Below are 24,811 nucleotides of genomic sequence, written 5' to 3'. Positions count from 1 at the left end.
GAGGTCAGAGAGAGACGAGAGGTCAGAGAGAGACGAGAGGACAGAGAGGACAGAGAGGACAGAAAGAGACGAGAGGACTGAGAGACGAGAGGACAGAGAGGAGAGAAAGAGACGAGAGGACTGAGAGACGAGAGAGGAGAGAGAGAGACGAGAGGACAGAGGGAGACGAGAGGTCAGAGAGAGACGAGAGGACAGAGAGGACAGAAAGAGACGAGAGGACTGAGAGACGAGAGGACAGAGAGGAGAGAAAGAGACGAGAGGACTGAGAGACGAGAGAGGAGAGAGAGAGACGAGAGGACAGAGAGGACAGAAAGTGACGAGAGACGAGAGGTCAGAGAGAGACGAGAGGACTGAGAGACGAGAGGACAGAGAGGAGAGAAAGAGACGAGAGGACTGAGAGACGAGAGACGAGAGGACAGAGAGGACAGAAAGAGACGAGAGGACTGAGAGACGAGAGACGAGAGGACAGAGAGAGACGAGAGGTCAGAGAGGACAGAGAGAGACGAGAGACGAGAGGTCAGAGAGAGACGAGAGGACTGAGACGAGAGACGAGAGGACAGAGAGAGACGAGAGGACAGAAAGAGACGAGAGGACTGAGAGACAAGAGGACAGAGAGAGACGAGAGGACAGAGAGAGACGAGAGATGAGAGGACAGAGAGAGACGAGAGGAATGAGAGAGACGAGAGGACAGAAAGAGACGAGAGGACATAGAGGACAGAAAGAGACGAGAGGACTGAGAGACGAGAGATGAGAGGACAGAGAGAGACGAGAGGACAGAGAGGACAGAAAGGGACGAGAGGACTGAGACGAGAGGACTGAGACGAGATGGCGAGAGGACAGAGAGAGACGAGAGACGAGAGGACTGAGAGAGACGAGAGGACATAGAGAGACGAGAGGACTGAGAGAGACGAGAGGACAGAGAGAGACGAGAGACGAGAGGACAGAGAGAGACGAAAGGACTGAGAGAGACGAGAGGACAGAGAGAGACGAGAGGACTGAGACGAGACGAGAGGACAGAGAGACGAGATGACGAGAGGACAGAGAGAGACGAGAGACGAGAGGACTGAGAGAGACGAGAGGACTGAGAGAGACGAGAGGACAGAGAGAGACGAGAGGACAGAGAGAGACGAGAGACGAGAGGACTGAGAGAGACGAGAGGACAGAGAGACGAGATGACGAGAGGACAGAGAGAGACGAGAGGACAGAGAGAGACGAGAGACGAGAGGACAGAGAGAGACGAGAGGACAGAGAGTGACGAGAGGACAGAGAGAGACGAGAGGACAGAGAGAGACGAGAGACGAGAGGACTGAGAGAGACGAGAGGACAGAGAGACGAGATGACGAGAGGACAGAGAGAGACGAGAGACGAGAGGACAGAGAGAGACTAGAGGACTGAGAGAGACGAGAGGACAGAGAGAGACGAGAGACGAGAGGACTGAGAGAGACGAGAGGACAGAGAGAGACGAGAGGACGAGAGGACAGAGAGAGACGAGAGACGAGAGGACAGAGAGAGACGAGAGACGACAGGAGAGAGAGAGATGGGAGGACGAGAGGACAGAGAGAGACGAGAGGACAGAGAGAGACGAGAGGACAGACAGAGACGAGAGACGAGAGGACAGAGAGAGACAAGAGGCGACAGGACAGAGAGAGACGAGAGGACAGAGAGAGACGAGAGGTGACAGGAGAGAGACGAGAGGACAGACAGAGACGAGAGACGAGAGGACAGAGAGAGACGAGAGGACAGAGAGAGACGAGAGGTGACAGGAGAGAGAGAGACGAGAGGACAGAGAGAGACGAGAGGACAGAGAGAGACGAGAGGTGACAGGAGAGAGAGAGACGAGAGGACAGAGAGAGACAAGATGACGAGAGGACAGAGAGAGACGAGAGGCGACAGGACAGAGAGAGACGAGAGACGACAGGAGAGACGAGAGGACAGAGAGAGACGAGAGGCGACAGGACAGAGAGAGACGAGAGACGAGACGACAGAGAGAGATGAGAGGCGACAGGACAGAGAGAGACGAGAGGTGACAGGAGAGAGACGAGAGGACAGACAGAGACGAGAGGACAGAGAGACGAGAGGACAGAGAGAGACGAGAGGTGACAGGAGAGAGAGAGACGAGAGGACAGAGAGAGACGAGAGGACAGAGAGAGACGAGAGGTGACAGGAGAGAGAGAAACGAGAGGACAGAGAGAGACGAGATGACGAGAGGACAGAGAGAGACGAGAGGCGACAGGACAGAGAGAAACGAGAGACGACAGGAGAGACGACAGGAGAGACGAGATGACGAGAGGACAGAGAGAGACAAGAGGCGACAGGACAGAGAGAGACGAGAGACGAGATGACAGAGAGAGACGAGACGACAGAGAGAGACGAGACGACAGAGAGAGACGAGAGGACAGAGAGAGACGAGAGGACAGAGAGAGACGAGAGACGAGACGACAGAGAGAGACGAGAGGACAGAGAGAGACGAGAGGACAGAGAGAGACGAGAGGTGACAGGAGAGAGAGAGACGAGAGGACAGAGAGAGACGAGAGGACAGAGAGAGACGAGAGGACAGAGAGAGACGAGAGGTGACAGGAGAGAGAGAGACGAGAGGACAGAGAGAGACTAGAGGACTGAGAGAGACGAGAGGACAGAGAGAGACGAGAGACGAGAGGACTGAGAGAGACGAGAGGACAGAGAGAGACGAGAGGACGAGAGGACAGAGAGAGACGAGAGACGAGAGGACAGAGAGAGACGAGAGACGACAGGAGAGAGAGAGACGGGAGGACGAGAGGACAGAGAGAGACGAGAGGACAGAGAGAGACGAGAGGACAGACAGAGACGAGAGACGAGAGGACAGAGAGAGACAAGAGGCGACAGGACAGAGAGAGACGAGAGGACAGAGAGAGACGAGAGGTGACAGGAGAGAGACGAGAGGACAGACAGAGACGAGAGACGAGAGGACAGAGAGAGATGAGAGGACAGAGAGAGACGAGAGGACAGAGAGAGACGAGAGGTGACAGGAGAGAGAGAGACGAGAGGACAGAGAGAGACGAGAGGACAGAGAGAGACGAGAGACGACAGGAGAGAGAGAGACGGGAGGACGAGAGGACAGAGAGAGACGAGAGGACAGAGAGAGACGAGAGGACAGACAGAGACGAGAGGACAGAGAGAGACAAGAGGCGACAGGACAGAGAGAGACGAGAGGACAGACAGAGACGAGAGGTGACAGGAGAGAGACGAGAGGACAGACAGAGACGAGAGATGAGAGGACAGAGAGAGACGAGAGGACAGAGAGAGACGAGAGGACAGAGAGAGACGAGAGGTGACAGGAGAGAGAGAGACGAGAGGACAGAGAGAGACGAGAGGACAGAGAGAGACGAGAGGTGACAGGAGAGAGAGAGACGAGAGGACAGAGAGAGACGAGATGACGAGAGGACAGAGAGAGACGAGAGGCGACAGGACAGAGAGAGACGAGAGACGACAGAAGAGACGACAGGAGAGACGAGATGACGAGAGGACAGAGAGAGACAAGAGGCGACAGGACAGAGAGAGACGAGAGACGAGATGACAGAGAGAGACGAGACGACAGAGAGAGACGAGACGACAGAGAGAGACGAGAGGACAGAGAGAGACGAGAGGACAGAGAGAGACGAGAGACGAGAGGACAGAGAGAGACGAGAGACAAAATGATGACTACAATTATATTTGAATTGACAAAAAATGGATCCAAAAAGCCTGAAAAGCAAAACCATCAGAAAAACTGAAAAATTAGAGAAAATTGGTTAGAAATGAAAATACATGCAAATTGACTCAAATTACATAAAAAATAATTGAAAATAAATGAAAAAGTTACTGAAAATACTTTCAAATACTCGTGAACCTGATGCTGCCCACACACACACACACACACACACACACACACACACACACACACACACACACACACACACACACACACACACTCTCTGTTATTAGCTGCTGTGTTTTATCAGGCTATTTTTAGCCTCGTGTCTGATTTGCTTGGAGTGGCGGAAAGTCAACTCTGGAAACTGAAGCTGAGTGAAGACATGTGTCCTCACACACACTCCTCACACACACCTCACACACACTCCTCACACACACTCCTCACACACCACACACTCCTCACACACACCCTGACTCAGGAATACTCGTAAATACGTTAATACATAAATATATATCTCTGTCCTCTCTGGAAAAGAGACGCAGTGGAAGAGGTCGTCTGGAATTACAGATCTTTGGGCCAAGTGTAATCTCATGGAAACAGATCAGAAACTCTGGAGAAGCTTCACGAGGCGCGGCCGAGGAGAACAGAACACTCAGATTCATACTTTCATTTATTCATCTTTCTGTGACTTCAAATATGTCCCCACGTTGAGGTGTGAATGTCCGAGGAGGGTCAAAACAGTTCCAGAAAGAAGAGCTTTTTCTTAAAGTAGGGGGTTTCCTAGCCGCAGTTGAAGGGGCGGGTAATCTTAAAAGTTAAAAAACCTAATCGTTTACAAAGAAATACCAACAAAGGGGACATAAAACCTCCTCACAGGGACTCAAAGGTCTTCAGTGAGACATAGAACAACCTGAACATAATGCAAAACGTCCTCAATGGGCCAAGAAGTGAAGCTCATGAGAAAGAGAAGTAAAAACACTCAAAGGGACACAAACCGTCTTCAATGAGACATACGATGATCAAAGAGATACAGAATCACCAACACATGGTCAAAAAGACACTGAACCAAAGCAGACCTAATAAATCTAAAACACACACAATGTCCACAAAGAAGTGAAACAGGACCTCAAGACGTCTCCTAGAATCTGTTACTCTTGATAAAGTGTAGGATGGACGTTTTTCTAATAGTTGGACAGGTGTTCGGTCTCCACCTGTCTCTCTGCAGATTGAACAGATACTTTCTCTTCCTGGGACTCTCTCTGTTTGTCTGCTTCTCGTTGTGTGGTCTCATCCCTGAGCTCTTAAAACATTATTTGACTCTTTTAATCTCACTTTATTCGTTCTGTCTTTGAACGCGCTAACCCTCAGCGTCTGGAGTCTCATTTCACTTCATTAGAAGAAGAACATTAACAGGCTGTCTGTATCTCTGCACACTGCTAACACATGTGGAAACATCTGGCTTCACAGAGAAGAAGAAGCGTCTAATTTAAAAAGGCAGAGCGAACCGTCGTTAGCGCGTTAGCTGCTATCTTTAGCCTCTGATGCTAACAGCGGCGGACGGCGGCCGGACGTTTAATCTGCAGAAGTAATTTCATTTTAATTGATGACTAATGTTGCGCAGGATAAGAATACATCAGATGTTCTTGGTAAAAGCAGTGATGCACAGTTTAACCCTTCGTTACGTTACATAAGAGGAACAATTATAGATCTGAAGAGTAAAGGCATCTCGTGAGAAAACAGTGATGAATACAGAGACATGCTGAGAGGAAGAACAGTTCAAACAAAGTCATGTTTCAAAACAAAAGGACATCATGTTTCAAACTCTCAGAAACATTCGATAGGCTCACGCAGCAATGCTACAACTAAACGGCCTTTCCTTCTGCCAATAACAACTGGACTGAATATAGGTTCCTCAGGGTGTTTTTAGACCTTCTGATGCAGAGGTGTTCCAGCTCTCTAGAAACCGTCAGACGTTGAATGTCAGACGCGTCACTCTCTCAGTCTGAAGGAGGTTTGAACCCCAGAAACCACCAGCCTCTAAACATAGAGACCTCAAACCACACGGAAACTGATGCTTCGGAGTGAAAACCACCAGCAGCGTGTTGTGGGGAGCGCTCCCTTTCTTCACCTCCGTCTCACAGCAGGGGGTCATTACTTAATACTGAGAGAGTGAGACAAAAACACGCGGTGGGGAGACGAAAACATGAAGCGAGACTGAAAATGATCTCGTGAAGAAGCCCAAAGTAAAGTTTGTGGAGCTGCAGAAACAACATGTGATGCTGCAGAGCCTCAGTGACGTGTGCAGAGAGATGGTAGAAGTACACACTTTACTCAAGTAGAAGTACACACTTTACTCAAGTAGAAGTACACACATCCTTTACTCAAGTAGAAGTACAGATACTCGTGTTTAAAGATACTCTGGTGAAAGTAGAAGTACTGACTAAACTTCTTTACTCAAGTGAAAGTAAAGAACTTTGAAATGTACTTCAGTAAAAAGTACCCATAACTAGCAGCTGTTTTAAAGAGTACCTGACCTCCCTTTATATTAATAGAACAATAATGTCATTGTTAGCTAATGAATGTTTCCATGGTGACCAATGGCAACATGACAACGTTTTCATTGGTCCCTCTTCTTTAGAGAAGACCAGGAAATGATGGATACACGGATGGTGTTCAAATCAATAGGCACGCAATGACTCTAAATAATAATGATCACGCCTCCAAACACACATTCAGACTAAAGGAACCAGCCTGTTTGGAAAATGAGAGAAGTAGAAAGTACAGGTATTTGAGTTCAACATGTAAGAAGTAGAAAGTACAAGTATTTGAGTTCAACATGTAAGAAGTAGAAAGTACAGGTATTTGAGTTCAACATGTAAGAAGTAGAAAGTACAGGTATTTGAGTTCAACATGTAAGAAGTAGAAAGTACAGGTATTTGAGTTCAACATGTAAGAAGTAGAAAGTACAGGTATTTGGGTTCAACATGTAAGAAGTAGAAAGTACAGGTATTTGAGTTCAACATGTAAGAAGTAGAAAGTTCAGGTATTTGGGTTCAACATGTAAGAAGTAGAAAGTACAGGTATTTGAGTTCAACATGTAAGAAGTAGAAAGTAAAAGTCGTAAAGTACTGATACCAGAAACCTGTACTTAAGTACAGTAACACAGTATTTGTACTCCACTACTTCCCACCTCTGGTGATAAATACAGAGATAGGCTTGAAGGAAAAACAGTTAATTGAAAGTCATGTTGTCTGACCGGTTCAGCTTTTGGGAAAATAGACGTCTCAGAGCGGCTTTAATCTGAGTTTCCACCAATTAATGTTCATCTTGTGTCTCTAAGGATTTAAGATCCAGAGGTTCTGGATATGTTTACCATCAGCCAAGTTATCCACAGAGGTCGCCTCCTCTGCAAAACAAGAGGACATCATGTTTAAAACTCTCAGAAACATTAAATAAACAGTTTCATGTTTAAAAGTCAGTTCTTTCTCTGATAGCTTCAGATCAGACATCGTCCACACGCAGAGGGAAAGAGCACCTGGATCTGGTGTGGTGCAGTATACCACTGGACAGAGTGTCAGTTCAGAACTACGACTTCTTAGCATTGAAGTGATTTAAACAATACAACTCAACTAAATGAACGTCTCGGGGGTCTCGTGTTCAAAAGTCAGTGCTTTTTGAGACAGAGACACGCGGGGGGGGGAAACATGAAGCGAGACTATGATCACGTGAAGAAGCCCAGAGTAAAGTTTGTGGATCTGCAGAATCAACAGGAGATGCTGCAGAGCCTCAGTGACGTGTGCAGCACTCACATGTGCCACTGTTTAGGCTTTTTTATGGAGTGAAGTTAGCAGGAAGTGGGAGTGAGTGCACGGTGTTTCTGCTGCCGTGATGTCACAGGAGGGCTGAGCTCTTTTTATAAAGCTGAGAAACATGCAGGGAGGAAGCAGATCTGAGAGGGTCTCTTCACGGGACCGTTACTATCTGAGAGGGTCTCTTCACGGGACCTATACTATCTGAGAGGGTCTCTTCACGGGACCTATACTATCTGAGAGGGTCTCTTCACGGGACCTATACTATCTGAGAGGGTCTCTTCACGGGACCTATACTCTCTGAGAGGGTCTCTTCACGGGACCGTTACTATCTGAGAGGGTCTCTTCACGAGACCTATACTCTCTGAGAGGGTCTCTTCATCTATACTATCTGAGAGGTTCTCTTCACGGGACCTTTACTATCTGAGAGGGTCTCTTCACGGGACCGTTACTATCTGAGAGGGTCTCTTCACGGGACCTATACTATCTGAGAGGGTCTCTTCACGGGACCTTTACTATCTGAGAGGGTCTCTTCACGGGACCTTTACTCTCTGAGAGCATTCAGAACAGGAAGAACCAGGAGCTCAGACAGGTGAGAGCTTTCATTCATTCATCGAGAGCAGGACTTCACACTCTTGTCTGGGTTTGCTGAGTTCTGGTCAATTTAAGATTTATTTCTCATATATTTTTTTAATCTAAAAATAAAATCCATATATTTTTATTTAAATCTCATTTATGTCAATTCTAACAGTTAGAAAAATTATCTTTTATTTTTTCCTGAACACAAAATGTGTTTTTCTTTTTTAAATGGCATATTTTTAATAATTTTTCTATTTCGGCCAACTTTTAACTTTATTCCCAAAGTTGTTGTGCACGTATAAAATATATTTTCTACTCTTTACATTACATTATTATTACATGCTTTGATCCAAAGCAACTAACATACTCAATACTGTGGGCAAGGAGCACTTTGAGGTGAAGTGTCTCAGGGACACAACGACAGTGGGGTTTGAACCTGATCAGAACACCAACACACAACCCACTGTACCACACTCTTAAAATCAAAGGATATTAAAGTGAAGTTCCATTTCCCTTTTATTGCAGGAAGTTCACTTTAATATCCTTTGATGTTAAGAGTAGAAAATATATTTTATACGTGTGCAACTATTTAAGGTGGACATGATATCTCTGCTAATCCAATGACTAGGACTCGTGTAAACGTCTTAAAAAGTGTTCTTGTTACAAAGCTTCACGGTATTATCAGAAGACATTTATAAGCTGATGCTCGTCCTGATTTCTTTAGTCTCTGTGATGCTGTCGACTTCACGTGGACTTTATTTGGGAATATTTAAAGACATCTTGTTGTTCTTCACCGTCTTTTAAAAGGTCTAATAGGGTTTCTCGTATTCATCAGAGCTACACGGCGGTGTCTTCTGCGTACAGGAGGATTGTTTTTAATTATCACTTAAAAATAAAATGTTCTCTGCATTGGAAGAGAAACTATAACATGATATCCAGCCAATAAATAGTGTTGAGTGAACCTTTTTAAGTTCCAAAGAATCATTCAGAGAAGATAGACGTGCAAATACAGACATTTTTATTCCTTAAAATTGACATTAAAATAGCTTTTCTTGTCAGATCAACCTCATGACATGTTAAAATCACAGTTTTATATTAAACAATAAACATTTTTAACACAACATGCTAATCGTGCTAAACAACAGAAAACAATATATTGTCACCATCATTGTTTTTCATTTCATTGTTGGCATTGATTTTGTGAGGCTAACCCGGGTGATTTGTTAGCCTCACTATTAGCTTGTAATATTTTATAAAGACTCAGTTTGACTCTTTTAAAATGCAATAACAACTGTAGCTCCATAAAAAGCTGCAAACTGTTTCTAAACCTCTCTCAGTACGCTAATCCGTTAGCTTGGCAGCGCGGCGCTAACCATAATTAGCTCTAATTGAGCGCAGGGGAACACTAGCAGATAATAAACACACATCTGGGGACACACACATATCTGATGAGACACACACACACACACACACACACACACACACACACACACACACACACACACACACACACACACACACACACACACACACACACACACACACACACACACACACACACACACACACACACCCACCCACACTCAGACAGACTGCAGGCGCCTGCACTTTCCTCTCAATGCTGCTGGAGCTGCATGCTAAGCTAACGGTTAGCATGCTCAGACACTGCCAGATTCTGCAGAAGGACTTTTATTTATTCAATGTTAGTAACGCTGACGTCTTTATAACTCACTGTGACTTTAGATAAATGAAAACACATGGATCTTCTTCTGGCATGATGCTAACACAGGCTGTGGAAAGTTTGCTTTTGAGACTCGTTTTGGGGGTTTTTGAAAGCTAAACATGCAGTAAATAGTAAGAAGATAAAGAATAGAAATGTAGAAATATATTTTTTGTAGTATTTCTTGAACCACAGACTGTAACACACTTATTTAATGCCCATAAATCCCTACAATGTGGGTTTCTGACCATACTTTGAGCCTAGCTGTGTTTTTGTGGTCTGTATTTTGTCAGATGGTCACTGGGTCAGGCTGGGTAGCCGAAAAACCTCAGAAAATATGTGTGTGTGTGTGTGTGTGTGTGTGTGTGTGTGTGTGTGTGTGTGTGTGTGTGTGTGTGTGTGTGTGTGTGTGTGTGTGTGTGTGTGTGTGTGTGTGTGTGTGTGGTGGGAGTGGTGTTTCATGTGAATGGGATTGGGAGTAAAACATGAGCGTGGGAGGAAAGGGAATCATTCTTTATGGCGTTTATGTCCAAAAACAGTACTGAATTCCTGCGTTAGAAAATATGTCGAAGTGTATGGAGTCCCAGGAGTGCCATCAAAAATGATACATACAAACATGGAACAATAAAGAGGATTTAAAAGTATAGGATGTATACAGAGGAATAAATAAAGCAATACATATAAAGGGAAAGTGTTTTTAAAGTACTTATTTCTGTTTCACAAATATTTTCAGTATGTTTTTTAATTTAATTTGAATGTTTGATCCTATTCTTTAATTTTTTCCCTTTTTATTTTTATTAAGTGATTTATATGTTCTCATTTCTATTTATACCTCCACATTTTTTTTTTGTACTTTTTTTTTTTTTGTATCTTTCCTATCATTACATTTACTTAATTACTCCATATTTTTATTTACATTTCCACATTCTGTATTACATATTTTTTTAATTCTCTATATATTTCCATATTTTTACCAATACATTCATTTAATTAATTAAATGTTTTAATATACTTAATCATTCATCTTTATATATCAAACATTTCATTTTTTATAGAAAGTTTTTATGGCATTCCTCTGTCTCCTTAGTGGAGGGTCAGAGTGATGAAGACCACCCTGAGAGGAGAATCTCACGTCCTCTTCATCATCCCTCAATCATCTTCATCACCTCCTCCTCCCTTCGCCTCACATTTTCCCATCATCTCTCACTCAGGAACTCCTCTGTGATTTACTGCAAGTCACTCTCGCTCTAAAACTATTAAATAAGAGTCTGAGGTCACTTTGGAGGATTCCTCTCACATTTAGTGGGGAACAAAACCACTTATTTTATCCATTAAACTTCTCAAATCCAAGGTGGAATGGCCTCAGGACTTTAAATGTGTATTCAGGAATCTCTCATCCTGCTGCATGGATCGGAAGTGTTGTCTTTGTTTGGAATAATAAAATATAACAGTTTATTCATCACAACATTTCTTAAATGGTCAGAGTTGTGTAAAACTGGATTTTGACATTATACTGTATATTAAGATGAACCCTTAGTTTTTACCTTAGTGTGAATGGTTGTTTGAAGGGAAACTGCCCATTATTCCGATGGCCCATTCATGTTAAACCTAGTAAACAGAATAATAGGTCAATTGGGCAAAAGATAATAATATTGGGCAAAAGATAATTTTTCTGACGGCCCATTAGCCCAAAAAATACAAACCTGTTGCTTCGAAAATAGAGTAAAAAAGATAGTTTGAATAGTTGTTTAAAAAGAGATTACCTCTTGTTTCTATGGCCCATTTTCGTAATCCCAGTAGACCAAAAAATGGGCCATAGGAGAAAATGACCATTTGTCCGACGGCCTGTTATCCCAAAAAAAACACCCGTTGCTTCCAAAATACAGTCGAAAAAATCATTTTAATTGTAGTTTAAAAGGAGATCTTGTTGATTTGGCCCATTTTTCAAAATCAAAGGGAATCGGAGAGCCAGTCCTTCGTAAATTAAAATAGATAAATGTGTGGCTTGTAATAATTTGACCTGCCCCTTCATTGTGTTGATCCATTGACCCTTTGAGACATGTTTCTGATTATTGGTGTTTCGACAAATGTTCCATAGAAACAAAGGACGTTTTTTAAATCTTTAAAAGCCTCGATTTTCTCGCTTTGAGTTGATGATAATACTTAATACAAAGGAACTGTGGGGACTTGTGCTGAGACAAAACGCTTAACAAGGTTTTGAGAAATGGGCCATCAGAACGACGGTAGCACAGACGTTGCCTTCAGGAATCTGTCATTAAACCAACTTCCTCTCCCTGTGAGGTGAGGAGCTAAGAGTTTGTTCGGGTCTTTAAACAGTACCAGTCTTTGTGAGGACGGTTCTTTTAAAAAGCCGCCTCAGGAGAAACGAAGGGGGGGGGTCGTGTTCAGTCACAAAGATTAAAAGCGGACATTTGTTTTGTGTTCACCGGCTCTGCCAAGTCGCTGTAATTTTCTGTGAATCTGAACCAGCAGTCTGGCAGCGAGCCAGCAGGCGCTGGAGCCGCTCTGCATTCTCTCTCACCTGCGGAGCAGAGCGGCTCCCGCACCGGGGCGTCTCTGGTGGAGAATTTGCATGTTTTTGTGGAAAACACTCCTTTGTTGTCTCTTACCTGTTTAAGTAAAGTAGGTTTTACATTCAGATTGATTTCAGGCTCCCCTTCCCCTCTTCTTTTGTCCTCGTGAAATGAAACCTCTGTGGACTTTGTGTTCCTGAATCTCCTCCAAACAACAGCTCAGAATCTGGAAGACTCTTCTCTCTGCAGACAAACTTCTGCCATCAGAAAGCTTTTATTTATATAAAACATGACTGCTCTACAAAAGCTGTAAATCCGAGTCTCTCCTCCTGATAGAAGACATGATAACTTCAGGAGTCACACAGCAGTGAGATGGAGGCTCTTGTTTTTAGACTAGCTTCATCTTGTTCAGTCAGAACATCTTATTTTGAGTTGAGTCTCAGATGAAACCCAGCATCTCCTGACTCCGGTCAAATACAGTTCAAAATGAGTTCTCCAGATAACTCCAAGATGTGATTTATCTAAACATACTTCTTATTTTAATAAATAAGAATAAGAAATACTTTATTGATCCCAATGTGGGAAACGTTTGCAGCAGCAGCGGAAAAAGACGAGGCATTGAACATTAGAGAAATGAAAAGACTAGAAATAAAAAATCCAAAATGTAAATGTCTCAAATAGAAATCAAAAGTAGAACAAATATATATATATACATATACATGTGGAAAATACACATTTACAGTAATAAAATATAAAGCAGGATATTATATATTAATTGTGTAAGGAATGGATTATTAAACATTAGAAATCTTACAAAGCAAATTTTGTTCTTATTTCGTGAAGACGAGGTGGAGACGAGGTGTCTTCACGTGAAGACACCTCGTCTTCTCGTGAAATCACCTCGTCTTTACGTGAAGACACCTCGTCTCCATTATTGTTTGAACTTGTTTTTGGAGCTGCATTTGTTCCAGTGTTGGAAAGCAAGTGTTAGAAATGAATGAAAGGAGAGGCAGTGATTTCTCGTTGCATCACCACGTTGGCAGACTCCGTATTTTACAAATAATGTGTTCATTGTGTTGAAAGCGTGACCTTTAAGAGGAGCTATTTCTGTAAAGAGTGCATCACATGTTTGAGACCATCGAGGAAAAGAGAAACACACCGAGTGGAAACCTGATCTGTTTCTGCGTATCGTGTTGCATCAGGACGCAGAGCGGACCCACACAAACATGGCGGACAAAAGGCCGTGTGTTAGGGGACGGAAAAAACACAGTTTCCCTTAAAGTGTGACACTCTTGATTTAGTGATTTAAGAGCTTTTGCACAGAATCAACAAAACAAAGCATTTCCAGCAAAATGTGAGAAAAAACTGATTTCCTCTCTTTTTATGGTGGATTTTCATCATTTATCTGCTAAGAGAATACATTAGGTCATTTCCCAGTGGGCTCGGCCTTTACACCCAAAACGAACATAAAGTGTCCCTTCAGTATGACACTCTTAACTGAGTGATCTACGTAAGAGCTTTTGAACAGAATCAAATCAAAAATGTTTCTGTACATGAAAACGGGCCAAAAGGCGTCGATGGCCGTTCACTGCTTTGTTATAAAGCATCTAAAAAGAGACGAATCAAACGAAGTCAACTGTGAACAGTATCTTTATAAAACATCTCATGAAACAGCTGATTACATCTCTGCAGGGTTTTTAATTCATTTTTGTATATTTTTGTGCTGGTTTTATATAATTTTGTGGACATTTCTTTTTATTTTTCTGGTCGTTAATTATCTTTTTTTGCATCGTTCTTTTGCTATTTGGTATCTTGGGGTTTGCAGGATTTCTAAGTAATTTTGCATCGTTTTGTTTTAAACTTCACTTGTTTTGATTGTCTTTGGATGCATTGTAGGAATTGTACTCATTTTGCATCTCCTTTTTAGTATGTTTAGGGTCATACGAACAATGTCCTTAGAGGAAATCAAAGCTGTAATCGTAACAGCGTTTAGTTTCTGCAGCTTTTAGTAAACGCTGCCATGTCTCCTCAAGTTGCTGAATGTTCTCTAAACGCTGCACGTGAAGTTGCTGAAGACGTTTCTTCATGTGGAACATTTGGGTTTTTGTATCTGCATCCTTTCTGAAGCTGCAGAATATCACAGTTTTGTTGCAGCGCGTTGGCACCTGTCGGCCTCCGTAGATTTACTCCGGAAAAACCCAAATCAATCGTCTTATTGTTTGACTTCAAAAGAGTAAAAGAAACAAAGGTCTTTGTGTGAATTCGCCCTGGATGAGATGTAATTCACATTAATCACATGTCTGTTGTTTCTAAACACAACGTCTGGGAAACAAATAAAAAACTCAGATCATAACTACACATAAATCTCCGTCGTGTGAAACGCTCCTGCCCGCGCTGTGTAAACAGTTTCCCCCCAGGAATGATTTCCACACAGATATGATCGTGTGTGTGTGTGTGTGTGTGTGTGTGTGTGTGTGTGTGTGTGTGTGTGTGTGTGTGTGTGTGTGTGTGTGTGTGTGTGTGTGTGTGTGTGTGTGTGTGTGTGTGTGTGTGTGTGTGTGTGTGTGTGTGTGTGTGTGTGTGTGTGTGTGTGTGTGTGTGTGCGTGTGTCTGGCTTTAATTGTGAGGCGACAGCTGGAACACATTTCAGGTTTTCAACACGTGTCCGTCAGCGCTGCGGTGTTTGAGTTCCCGCGTGGAGGTTAACTCGGGAAACTTGGATTTAATGTCCGTGTTTCTTTATGTTTTACGCCTGATTTGAGTGTGGTAAAACAAGCCCCATGTTCATGAAACCTGGTGTTAGCGTGCAGCATGTGCAGAGGATAACTACAGGACAGAGTGTTATGCTGCTGTCAGCTGATCTTAATAGGTTTGTTGTGGTTTCGTATGAAAATATCCCTGAGAATCCTCACAGATGGGCCTTCAAAGAGCTGTGTTATGCTGCTTTCTTGCAAACGGTGTCATCTTGCATGCATCTACGCTAGCTGGTAGTAAATCCGTAAAATATTCATACAAGTATCAAAGGAAACCGTTCAATAATAACTTGGAAAAATAGACGATTGTGAGCTTTGAACGCAGCTTGGAGACGCGTTCGAGACACAAGAGAAACACAGGAAACTTCAGTTTTGATGTAACGACCGGGTCATCGTCGGGTCATTACCTGCTTTTTGTTCGGGACCAATTCACAGATTTAATTAATCTTACATGTATTTTTCCAGAAGAATATTTCAGTTCATTTGGTGCTTTTTATAGCTCGAGGCTAATGTAGCATAGCCTGAAGTCCCAATTAACACGATCACATCAGATCTGCTTTAACGAGCCGTGTTAATGAGATCAGTTCATTACAATCAGAGAGGTCAGCTTATCTGCATCGTGAACGCTTCGTCTGAGGAACTTTATTTATAGTCGTTACAGACGCTCAAATAAACAACATCGACGGAGACAGTGACGTATTTAGTCCAGTCATTCATTCAGAATAAAAGCTCATTATTTACCGGTTGTACGTCACTTCTTACGTTAATTAAGAGAGTCTCGTTCCTAATCACGTGTCTCGTCTAAAAAAAACTATTGTGCAACTATGTGCAGTGTCTTTGGCACTAATTGACCTCCGTAAATCCATTTTTTTTAACCAAAATGCTTTTGTCATTTTTTATTTATTGTGTAGTTTGTATTTGCTGTCCTCTCATCTTAAGAGATGAATTATACCTGACATACCAGTATTAAACACGAGACGCATCTCCTTACGTGAGCCGTGTTTTTGGCACTAATTGACCTCCGTACATGCAGCTTTTTTCCAACCACTTTAGTTTTAGTTGTCTTTTGTTAAATCTTAAACTCCGGATGAAACTCTTCTCCTGGTGCTGCTCTGCCACCTTCCTGCCGCTCCTCCTCTTCCTCAGTTGTTGTAGCTCCTCCCCCTCGTAGCCCCTCCCCCCATAGCCCATCCCCCTTTCAGCTCCTCGTCCTTTATCCTCCTGCTTCAGTTTCTCCTCACACCGACCTGAGGCGGTACACCTGAAGGACTCTTTTCTTCTTCTTCTCCTTCTTCTATCTTCTTCTCCTCCTCCTGCTGTTTTTAAACGAGGACGTACTCTAACCTCCTGGATGTGTTTCGACTCGTGGAGATTTCATTTCATTTAATTTCCCTCACCTGGACTTTATTTGTGGAAGTTGGAGAAAAAACGGACTCAAAGTGAATTATTTTTGGATAAAAAAACCCTGCTGTGGGAAAGTAAGTGTCCCAGTAACACTTCTTCTACTCCTCTTATTCCTGCAGCCGCTTCTTCTTCTTCTCTTGTCTCTGCAGCTTACTGTCACTTTTTAAAGTATTTTTCTTCATTAATTGTCAAAGTGTATTTATGTTGCACTGTTGGACTTCTTCTCTTTCTTCTTCTTCTCTTGTTTCTGCAGCTTCATTGCATTTTTTGTCTGTCTCTATTTCTCAAAATGTCGTTATTTATGTTGGAGGACTTCAGAGCTGCTTCATTAGGAGTCTGCTGTTTCTGCTCAGACTCTAAATCACTTTGAGATGAAATATTTAAAATCACGACGTAACTTATAGAAACTTGGATAGACATTTTGTTCAACAGAATATTAATTTAAAATACTTTTGGTGCTAATTTTGACAGCTGAGAGACTTGGTGTCAGCTTTGAGGACAAAATACAATATTTATAATAAAGGGAAAATGTTCGGTTTTTTACTGACATGTCTGTCACTTTAAACGCCAACACGTTAATATAATAAATAATACGTTTCCAGCATTTTATCTTATTTGACCTTTTACTGACTTTTTTCAATATTTCTGTCGTTTTAAACTCCAAAGTTTTGATGTAGAAATTATTTTTTGGAGCTTTTTCTGACAGCTTATGAAGTCAGATATTTACAATGACCTGTATTTATTTCTTATTTTGCTGACAGACAATTACATTTTTAACACATAGCCCAAACGTTTTTTGACTTATTCTTGTCTCATTTTCACAATTTCTTGACTTTTTACACTAAATTTGATCCGTTTCAATGTTTTCAGCCTGTGTTTTTGCCCTAAAGGCAAATATTTATCTAATTTGATGTGAAAACTTGCGTATGACACTGATCGCATTAAAATAACAGGTTGTTAAACTGCAGAAATAAAGACGTGCAAGAAGTGAAGTCTGCGAGATGTTGTATCGGTTTAACGAGGGGAAAGTGATGAGGTGTTTGATGTCCTGCAGATTCTGATGAAGTGTGTGTGTGTGTGTGTGTGTAGGATGAGTTTCCTGCAGCAGTGGATCTTCGCTCTCTTCTTGCTCTGCTCTCCGGTCACCGGCCGCCCCATCGATGCCGTCAGCAGCAGAATGTAAGTTTTTAACATTACGTGACTTTACAAACTCAATACTGTGGACAATCCCCGAAGGAGCACTTTGGGGTGAAGTGTCTCAGGGACACAACGACATGCTGACTGCAGTGGGGTTTGAACCTGAGACCCCCTGATCCCAACACCTACGCACAACCCACTGCACCACACGCCTCCCTATTTTAAACATATATATATTTAAAATCCTCGATGCATCCTTTAAAGAGTTTCTAACCCCCCAGATCATCCGATGGATCTCCAGTATTCCTGTGCCTTTATTTACACATGATGTCTTATTGTTCAGAAGCAAAATCCTGAGGAATAAACTCGATTTTTAAGCATTTCTTTCTTGCAAAAAAAGCCCAAACTTAAAAATTCTGTCCATAAAATAATATCTTTAAATATATAATAATGTTCACATTCAAGAGCTAATTTATCTAACTCAAAAACACGAATTTAAATTTAGTGAAAATTGGTTAAAAATATTTTAAAGAAAAGGTTTTTTAATTTAATTTTATTTTTACTGTTTTTCTCACAAAATAAACCAAAACATTCAAGAAGTTTGTCTAAAATAATAATAATTTAAAAAATCTGAAGTAGTTCAAAGTTAGGAGCTACCTGTTCAACAAGGAGTCACTATTGGTTTAAAAAACCCACATCTTCTGAAATGTTATTGATCAAATGATCAGTTTCTGGGCTTTTAGGGATTATATTTATCTCTTTTTTTCCTCAAAGAACAACTTTAAAGTGTTTTAAAATGTAAAAATCTAAAATGAAAAGTGGATTATTTAATAATAGATGGAAATAAAGCCAACTAGATGTTCCTTTCTAAACACAGTTTTTAAATATTAGACGTTTCCAGGTTTAAATACAGGAAGAATTTCTGCTTTTCTTTACTTTTTTAGCCAAAATTCTACCAAATCCACCAAAAATATTTGACATTTTAAAATAAAAACGTGGAAATTTGTCCAAATATTGGATTCAAATCCGCATTTATTTGATCAAAAGAGAACATGTCATCTTCTCTGAAGTTTAATGCATTTCATGCTCGCAATATCGTGCATATTTCCCATTTAGTCTTCATGCAGACGCTGGAGTTGTAGTTTTTATTTTTCTGGAAACTTTTTTTGTGTTGGAGAAAAACTGAGGTGTAAAACCAGCAGGAAGTTCCTCTGTGTTTGAAGTTCAACTTTAAAGAGGCCAGTTTTCAAAGAACAGGAAATATCTGTATGCAGAAAAACAGACGGCAGCTCAGGAGGATATTACTGACCACTTTAAAGAGTCCTCGACTGCTGATGGTCAGGTGTATATCAGTATGTAGTGTCTCTACTTTAAAGAGTCCTCTCCTGCTGATGTTCAGGTGTATATCAGTATGTAGTGTCTCTACTTTAAAGAGTCCTCTCCTGCTGATGTTCAGGTGTATATCAGTATGTAGTGTCTCTACTTTAAAGAGTCCTCTCCTGCTGATGTTCAGGTGTATATCAGTATGTAGTGTCTCTACTTTAAAGAGTCCTCTCCTGCTGATGTTTAGGTGTATATCAGTATGTAGTGTCTCTACTTTAAAGAGTCCTCTCCTGCTGATGTTCAGGTGTATATCAGTATGTAGTGTCTCTACTTTAAAGAGTTCTCTCCTGCTGATGTTCAGGTGTATATCAGTATGTAGTGTCTCTACTTTAAAGAGTCCTCTCCTGCTGATGTTCTGGTGTATATCAGTATGTAGTGTCTCTACTTTAAAGAGTCCTCTCCTGCTGATGTTCAGGTGTATATCAGTATGTAGTGTCTCTACTTTAAAGAGTCCTCTCCTGCTGATATTCAGGTGTATATCAGTATGTAGTGTCTCTACTTTAAAGAGTCCTCTCCTGCTGATGTTCAGGTGCATATCAGTATGTAGTGTCTCTACTTTAAAGAGTCCTCTCCTGCTGATGTTCAGGTGTATATCAGTATGTAGTGTCTCTACTTTAAAGAGTCCCTCTCCTTATCGTTCTATATATTTACGTTATGTCAAAGCTAGTGAAAATGGGTTGAAAAAATGCACGAGAACTTCTGGAAAAAGCAAGAAAATACACTTAAAAATACTCTTAGCAGTAAAAGTCCATTTCAGAAAGTTATATAAATCACATTTAACCTATATTTGTATGACAATTAGTTGATTTATTATGTATTAACTGATATTCTGAGTCAACTAAGTTAAGGTTAAAGTGGATAATACCGGCTTCCTAAACCTGCTAATATTAATAAAGTACCTCCAAACTGTAAAGTAGTTCAGCACTTTAGTAAATGTACTTCATCTTAATCTCCCACTGGTTTGGAGTCCTTTTGAACACATTTTAAATGGAGTTTAGTGAGATGTTTTCTGTGCTGACAGCGCCCTCTTGTGGTCTCTTTGTGCCATGTGGTCAATTACACAAATGACACCTCAAAATATAGGAACATTCAAATAAGTTTTGGTCACGTTTTCAGTGTTTTTGGATGCTCTTATGCTTTTAAAAAGATGTATTGTAAAGCAGAGGTTGTGAGTTCAAACCCTGCCTTAAACTCCTCATGGCTTTGTTGTAAAATAATAAATGTTCTGTCTTAAATACATCGTTATTATGCACTTTAAAAACATAAGCACAAGATGGTTAATTCATGCAAATTGTAGAAACATTTCGTGGGGTGTGATGAGGTTTTATGTGCAACAGCACCCCCTTGTGGATGTTCGCCAAACACCATTAGGATTTTTACAGCATTTAAACCTCTTATGTTTTAGAGAGTTTAAATACTGCTACAGCTCCTCGTGGTCTTAAAATGTTATATAGAAGATAAAAACTATCTTATATTAACTGCTTCTTATTTTTACTACCCAGCATTGACTACAGTAATGATGACGTGGGTCTTTAAATATGATGTAGGCGTGACTCAGTAGCACCCAGGCTCCATAGCTCAGGGGTTAGAGCACTGGTCTTGTAAACCAGGGGTCGCGAGTTCAATTCTCGCTGGGGCCTACCTCACATTTTTTTTTTTTTAAAGTAGGAATAAGATAAGATAACTTATAAGAAGTACTTTATTGATCCCAATTGTGAAAATGTTTGCGTTGCAGCAGCATAAAAAGACAAAGTATATATTTATATGTATATAAAGTACATTAGAGAAATTAAAAGACTAGAAATAAACAATCCAAAATGTAAACATCTCAAATAGAAAAAACATAGCATTACAAAATTAGAAAATGAACATGTTGAAATACAAATGTACAGAAACAACATATAAGCAGGGTATTATAAATACATTTAGTGTGTGAGGAATGGAATATTAAACATTAGATTGATCAGACATGTAGAATGTACAGTGGGAGTTTAAGTCCAGGATACTTTCTAGACTTCAAATAATTAAAATACTTAAATACTTAAAGTTTCATATTTAATGAACATATACGTTGTGACACGTGGAGGAATATCGTTAATCCTGAAGGTGGCGCTGCAGCGACATGACTCATTACAATAATTACAAAATCAGAATTAAAAACAAACTAACAATTTATAAAAACTAAATAGTGGATAGAAAATATAAATTAATTAATAATGTATAATAATAATAATAATAATAATAATAATAATAATAATAATAATAATAATACATGTGTATAATTATTTTAATTGAAAAAAAATCAATAATTTGTATTTTTTTAAATAACTAAAAAAAAAAATTGGGTATTTTTTCTGTAAATTATATAATGTTTGTAGGCAGTGTGAAATACCGGGGGGGTGCCCATCTCTCGTTTATTGCGCAATATACCAGACATTTTTTTAAATGTCTTCTATTTCCTAATAGCTGTAAATCTGCTTTGTGTTTAGTGTAGTGATTTCCATGAGACAGTAAATGTGTAATGGGCGTGGCCTAACGTCACCCAGGCTCCATAGCTCAGTGGTTAGAGCACTGGTCTTGTAAACCAGGGGTCGCGAGTTCAATTCTCGCTGGGGCCTGACAGAAGTTTTTAAAATGTAATTAATATATAAATGTGTTTCTGAATTAAAACTTAATCACAACGACCTCAGATCAGATCAAAGTCACAAAACAACCCCCAGAGCTCACCTGTGAACTCTGAACTATGAAATATCCTGTGGGTCTTTTGAAGGCAAGAACGTGTTTCACATAATTTTCCAAAGTAATGAATAATATCTGTTTTCTACAGAAATGCCTAATTTGATCAAATAGTCGGTGTGATTGTTTGCAGTACAAAAAAGTAACATTTAAGGGAAATTCTATATTTCTAATTTATTAAATATTCTTTTTTTACAGAAAAAAGTGTAATTTATTGATATTTTCCATGCACTTATTGCTGACTAAAACATTCAATTTAATCTTATAATTTGTATTTAATAATATGTATTTTGAGTGTTTTTTTTTCAGAATTAAACAAAATATTCTGTATTTTTTGCAGAAAGAAAAGTCTGGTTAAAGGAACTCTGTAAATTGTATTTATCGTTTCCTCTGTATCTGTCCCTCAGAAAGCGCTCGGTGTCTCATATGACTGAGGAGCTCTGTGAATTGTAATATAATGAACCCTTTCCTGTCCGTGTGTCCCTCAGAAAGCGCTCGGTGTCTCATAGGACTAAGGAGCTCTGTAAATTGTAATATAATGAACCCTTTCCTGTTCGTGTGTCCCTCAGAAAGCGCTCGGTGTCTCACGCCCAGCTGATGCACGATAAGGGTCGCTCTCTGCAGGATCTGAAGAGGAGGATGTGGCTTCAGGAGCTTCTGGATGAAGTTCACACTGCAGAAACCAGAGATCTTCCCCCCCGCCCTCCCCCATCTGGAGGGGGAGGAACCAGCACCGAGGGAGTGGGGGTGAGCACCACGGGAGAAACCATGCACTCAAAACCCCCGGGGGGAACCAAGAACCTCCCCCTCATCTTCAGGGAGGAAGAGGAAAAGGAAAAAGGAAATCTCCCACAGGAAACCAACAAATCTCCGAGAGCCCCGGGGAAAAAGAAGAAGAAAGGGAGAGGAGGAAGGAGGAGAGGAGGAGGAGGGGAGGAGAAGAGGAAGAGGAGGGAAAGATCACTGGGAGGAGGGAGGAGGAAGAGGATGGAGGAAGAGGAGGGAGGAAGAGCGGGGAGGAAGAGGAGAGAGGAAGAAGATGGAGGCAGTGGAAAAGGGTTGGAGTGGAAAACGCTGCTCGGACTGCAGAGGAAGTGAAACGCTGTCAAACTCTGACACAGGTGAGAGAGAGCTGAGATTTACTACTTTATTTAGGAGACCCTGAAGGCAGCATCTCGCGGTCCAATGGGAATTCAACATTGGATTTCTCTCAGAAAATACCTGCAAATGTATTTTGAATACATCTTTGATTTTCTGGTAAATAATAATTTTTAAAAAGTCAAAGACTAACAATAAAAAATATGGCTTTTAGTTCATTTTAAAATAAATAAATATTTTAAAGGGTTTTAAGCTTTAAAATCACTCTTTAAAATAAAAGAAACGTTGTCTTTCGGTCTAGAAAAACTGTATTTTTATGTGATTCTTGCCATTTTAAAAGATATTTAGCAACAAAATCAATATTATATATTATAGTTTTGTATCTTAATTATTATTTAGAATGATATCTATTTATAAAAACTCTGATTTAATGTATTTCTCCCTCTCTGTGTTTCAGAAACCTGCGGACACTCGACTCCTAAATTCTCACGCTGCAGTTTCTCTGTGAACGTGATTATTTGGAAAGAAATTGGAAAATATTTATTGTGTGTAAATATTCTAAATATATCAGAATAGATAGATGATGATAAGTATTTGATGCGCCACGAGGCAACAGATGTTACTCTTTGTGAATCCTTTGCTTTTATTCTTTTTTATTCCAATAATGTTGGTAATTTATTTCGTCTGAATGGTGTATTTATTTTTCTAAATGTATCGGGGTGCTGCTGACCTTCTATATTTTTGTACCATAATGCACTTTAGATATATAAATATAAATATATATACCATTACGTTCTTTGTTGTTGAATGAAATGAAGAAAAAACGACGGTCGTCTCTTTGTGTTTTTGTTCAGTTTTTTTTATTTCTCGCTGCTGATTTTTCGGATGTTTTCTGATAAAAATGGTTTGTTATTTTATTTAGTGTTTGAGTCCCGCTGCCTCTGTTTCCACCAAATGCTCTGCTTCTCAAACTCTCTGTACACAAACCAAACGGCTTGATATGTGTTGGTTTTGGCTCTTGCACTGAGATAAACACCCTGTACTGAACGGATTAAACATTTGACAGAATCCTCCTCGCAGTCTCACGTCTCTTTAATGTCGCTTTCTAGATAGATTGAAGGGGAGGGAAGAAACCCTCTTTGATGGTCTCACATGCAGAGCACACAGCGCACAGTGACATTTGTTCTCTGCTGTTAACCCATCCCAGTCTAGAACCAGGAGTCTAGAACCAGGAGTCTAGAACCAGGAGTCTAGCACCAGGAGTCTAGCACCAGGAGTCTAGTACCAGGAGTCTAGCACCAGGAGTCTAGCACCAGGAGTCTAGCACTAGGATCAATGGGAGTGAGGGGGGAAGGGGGTTGTCCGGTGCCTTGCTCAAGGGCACCACGGCAGGGCAGGAGGTTAACTGGGACCTCTCCAAGTAGCAGTCCACACTCCATATTTAGGTCGGGGACTCGAGACACGCAAAAATGAGTTTTACATTAAAACCCGTATTCGTGGTGCACCCCAGGGCTCTATCACGGGTCCTCTTCAAGTTCTAGATTTTATTCATAATTACTGTCATTCTTTCTGTATTTTTCTGCAACAAAGGCTCTAAATAATCTTTCTTAATCATTGCGTTTATTTATTATTATTCATTTTATTTCAATATAGGGTTTTATCCTGGGTCCTCTTAAGTTATATATCTCTTAATAATTAATTACATTGATACACCACTATAATTGAATCCTGAAAAATCCTATTATTGTAATGCAAACAAATAATCTAAATTAAAATATTTGATTTAAATTTGGGAAGAAAGTTTGACGGGTATTTTAGAATTAAAATGTTGATTTCATTAGTATGTGTACTTACAAATTACCGTTTGAATTATGTAAGTGTAATGGATTTATGGGCTACATTTAGACAATTTAATCAGTAAAAGGACATTTTATTATTCATATCAGATGAGATAAGATAAGAGGTACTTTATGGATCCCAAATTGGTA

At 40.7% G+C, this 24,811-nt stretch overlaps 2 protein-coding genes across 5 annotated transcripts in view; both read left to right on the top strand.

The window, feature by feature from the left end:
• The window catches only part of tbk1 (TANK-binding kinase 1), a 155,657-nt gene that overhangs the window by 77,552 nt on the left and 53,294 nt on the right, over nucleotides 1-24,811 (top strand). The gene's annotated exons all lie outside the window — the stretch shown is intronic.
• On the top strand, nucleotides 7,634-23,896 carry pthlha (parathyroid hormone-like hormone a). 4 transcript variants are annotated; one of them, XM_079654184.1, is made up of 5 exons: nucleotides 7,634-7,877; nucleotides 8,006-8,071; nucleotides 17,559-17,648; nucleotides 22,295-22,846; nucleotides 23,281-23,896. In XM_079654184.1, the coding sequence occupies exons 3-4, from the start codon at nucleotides 17,560-17,562 to the stop codon at nucleotides 22,821-22,823; spliced, it is 618 nt and encodes a 205-aa protein (XP_079510310.1). In that variant the 5' UTR covers nucleotides 7,634-7,877; nucleotides 8,006-8,071; nucleotide 17,559; the 3' UTR covers nucleotides 22,824-22,846; nucleotides 23,281-23,896. The 4 variants fall into 4 exon arrangements, with proteins under 4 accessions (XP_079510310.1, XP_079510308.1, XP_079510307.1 ...); XM_079654182.1 differs by having other exon boundaries at nucleotides 7,974-8,071; XM_079654181.1 differs by having other exon boundaries at nucleotides 7,634-8,071.

The sequence above is a fragment of the Notothenia rossii genome (genome assembly GCF_949606895.1).
Source record: "Notothenia rossii genome assembly, chromosome: 10".
Lineage (NCBI taxonomy): Eukaryota > Metazoa > Chordata > Actinopteri > Perciformes > Nototheniidae > Notothenia > Notothenia rossii.
The sequence above is the reverse complement of the archived record's forward strand: the minus strand, read 5'-3'. Positions and strand labels throughout refer to the sequence as shown.

Excerpts from the sequence above, each read along its gene's own strand:
- pthlha (XM_079654184.1), top strand. The coding sequence starts at position 17,560 with ATGAGTTTCCTGCAGCAGTGGATCTTCGCTCTCTTCTTGCTCTGCTCT. Across the intron at positions 17,649-22,294 it reads GATGCCGTCAGCAGCAGAAT|AAAGCGCTCGGTGTCTCACG; the intron begins GTAAGTTTTTAA and ends TGTGTCCCTCAG.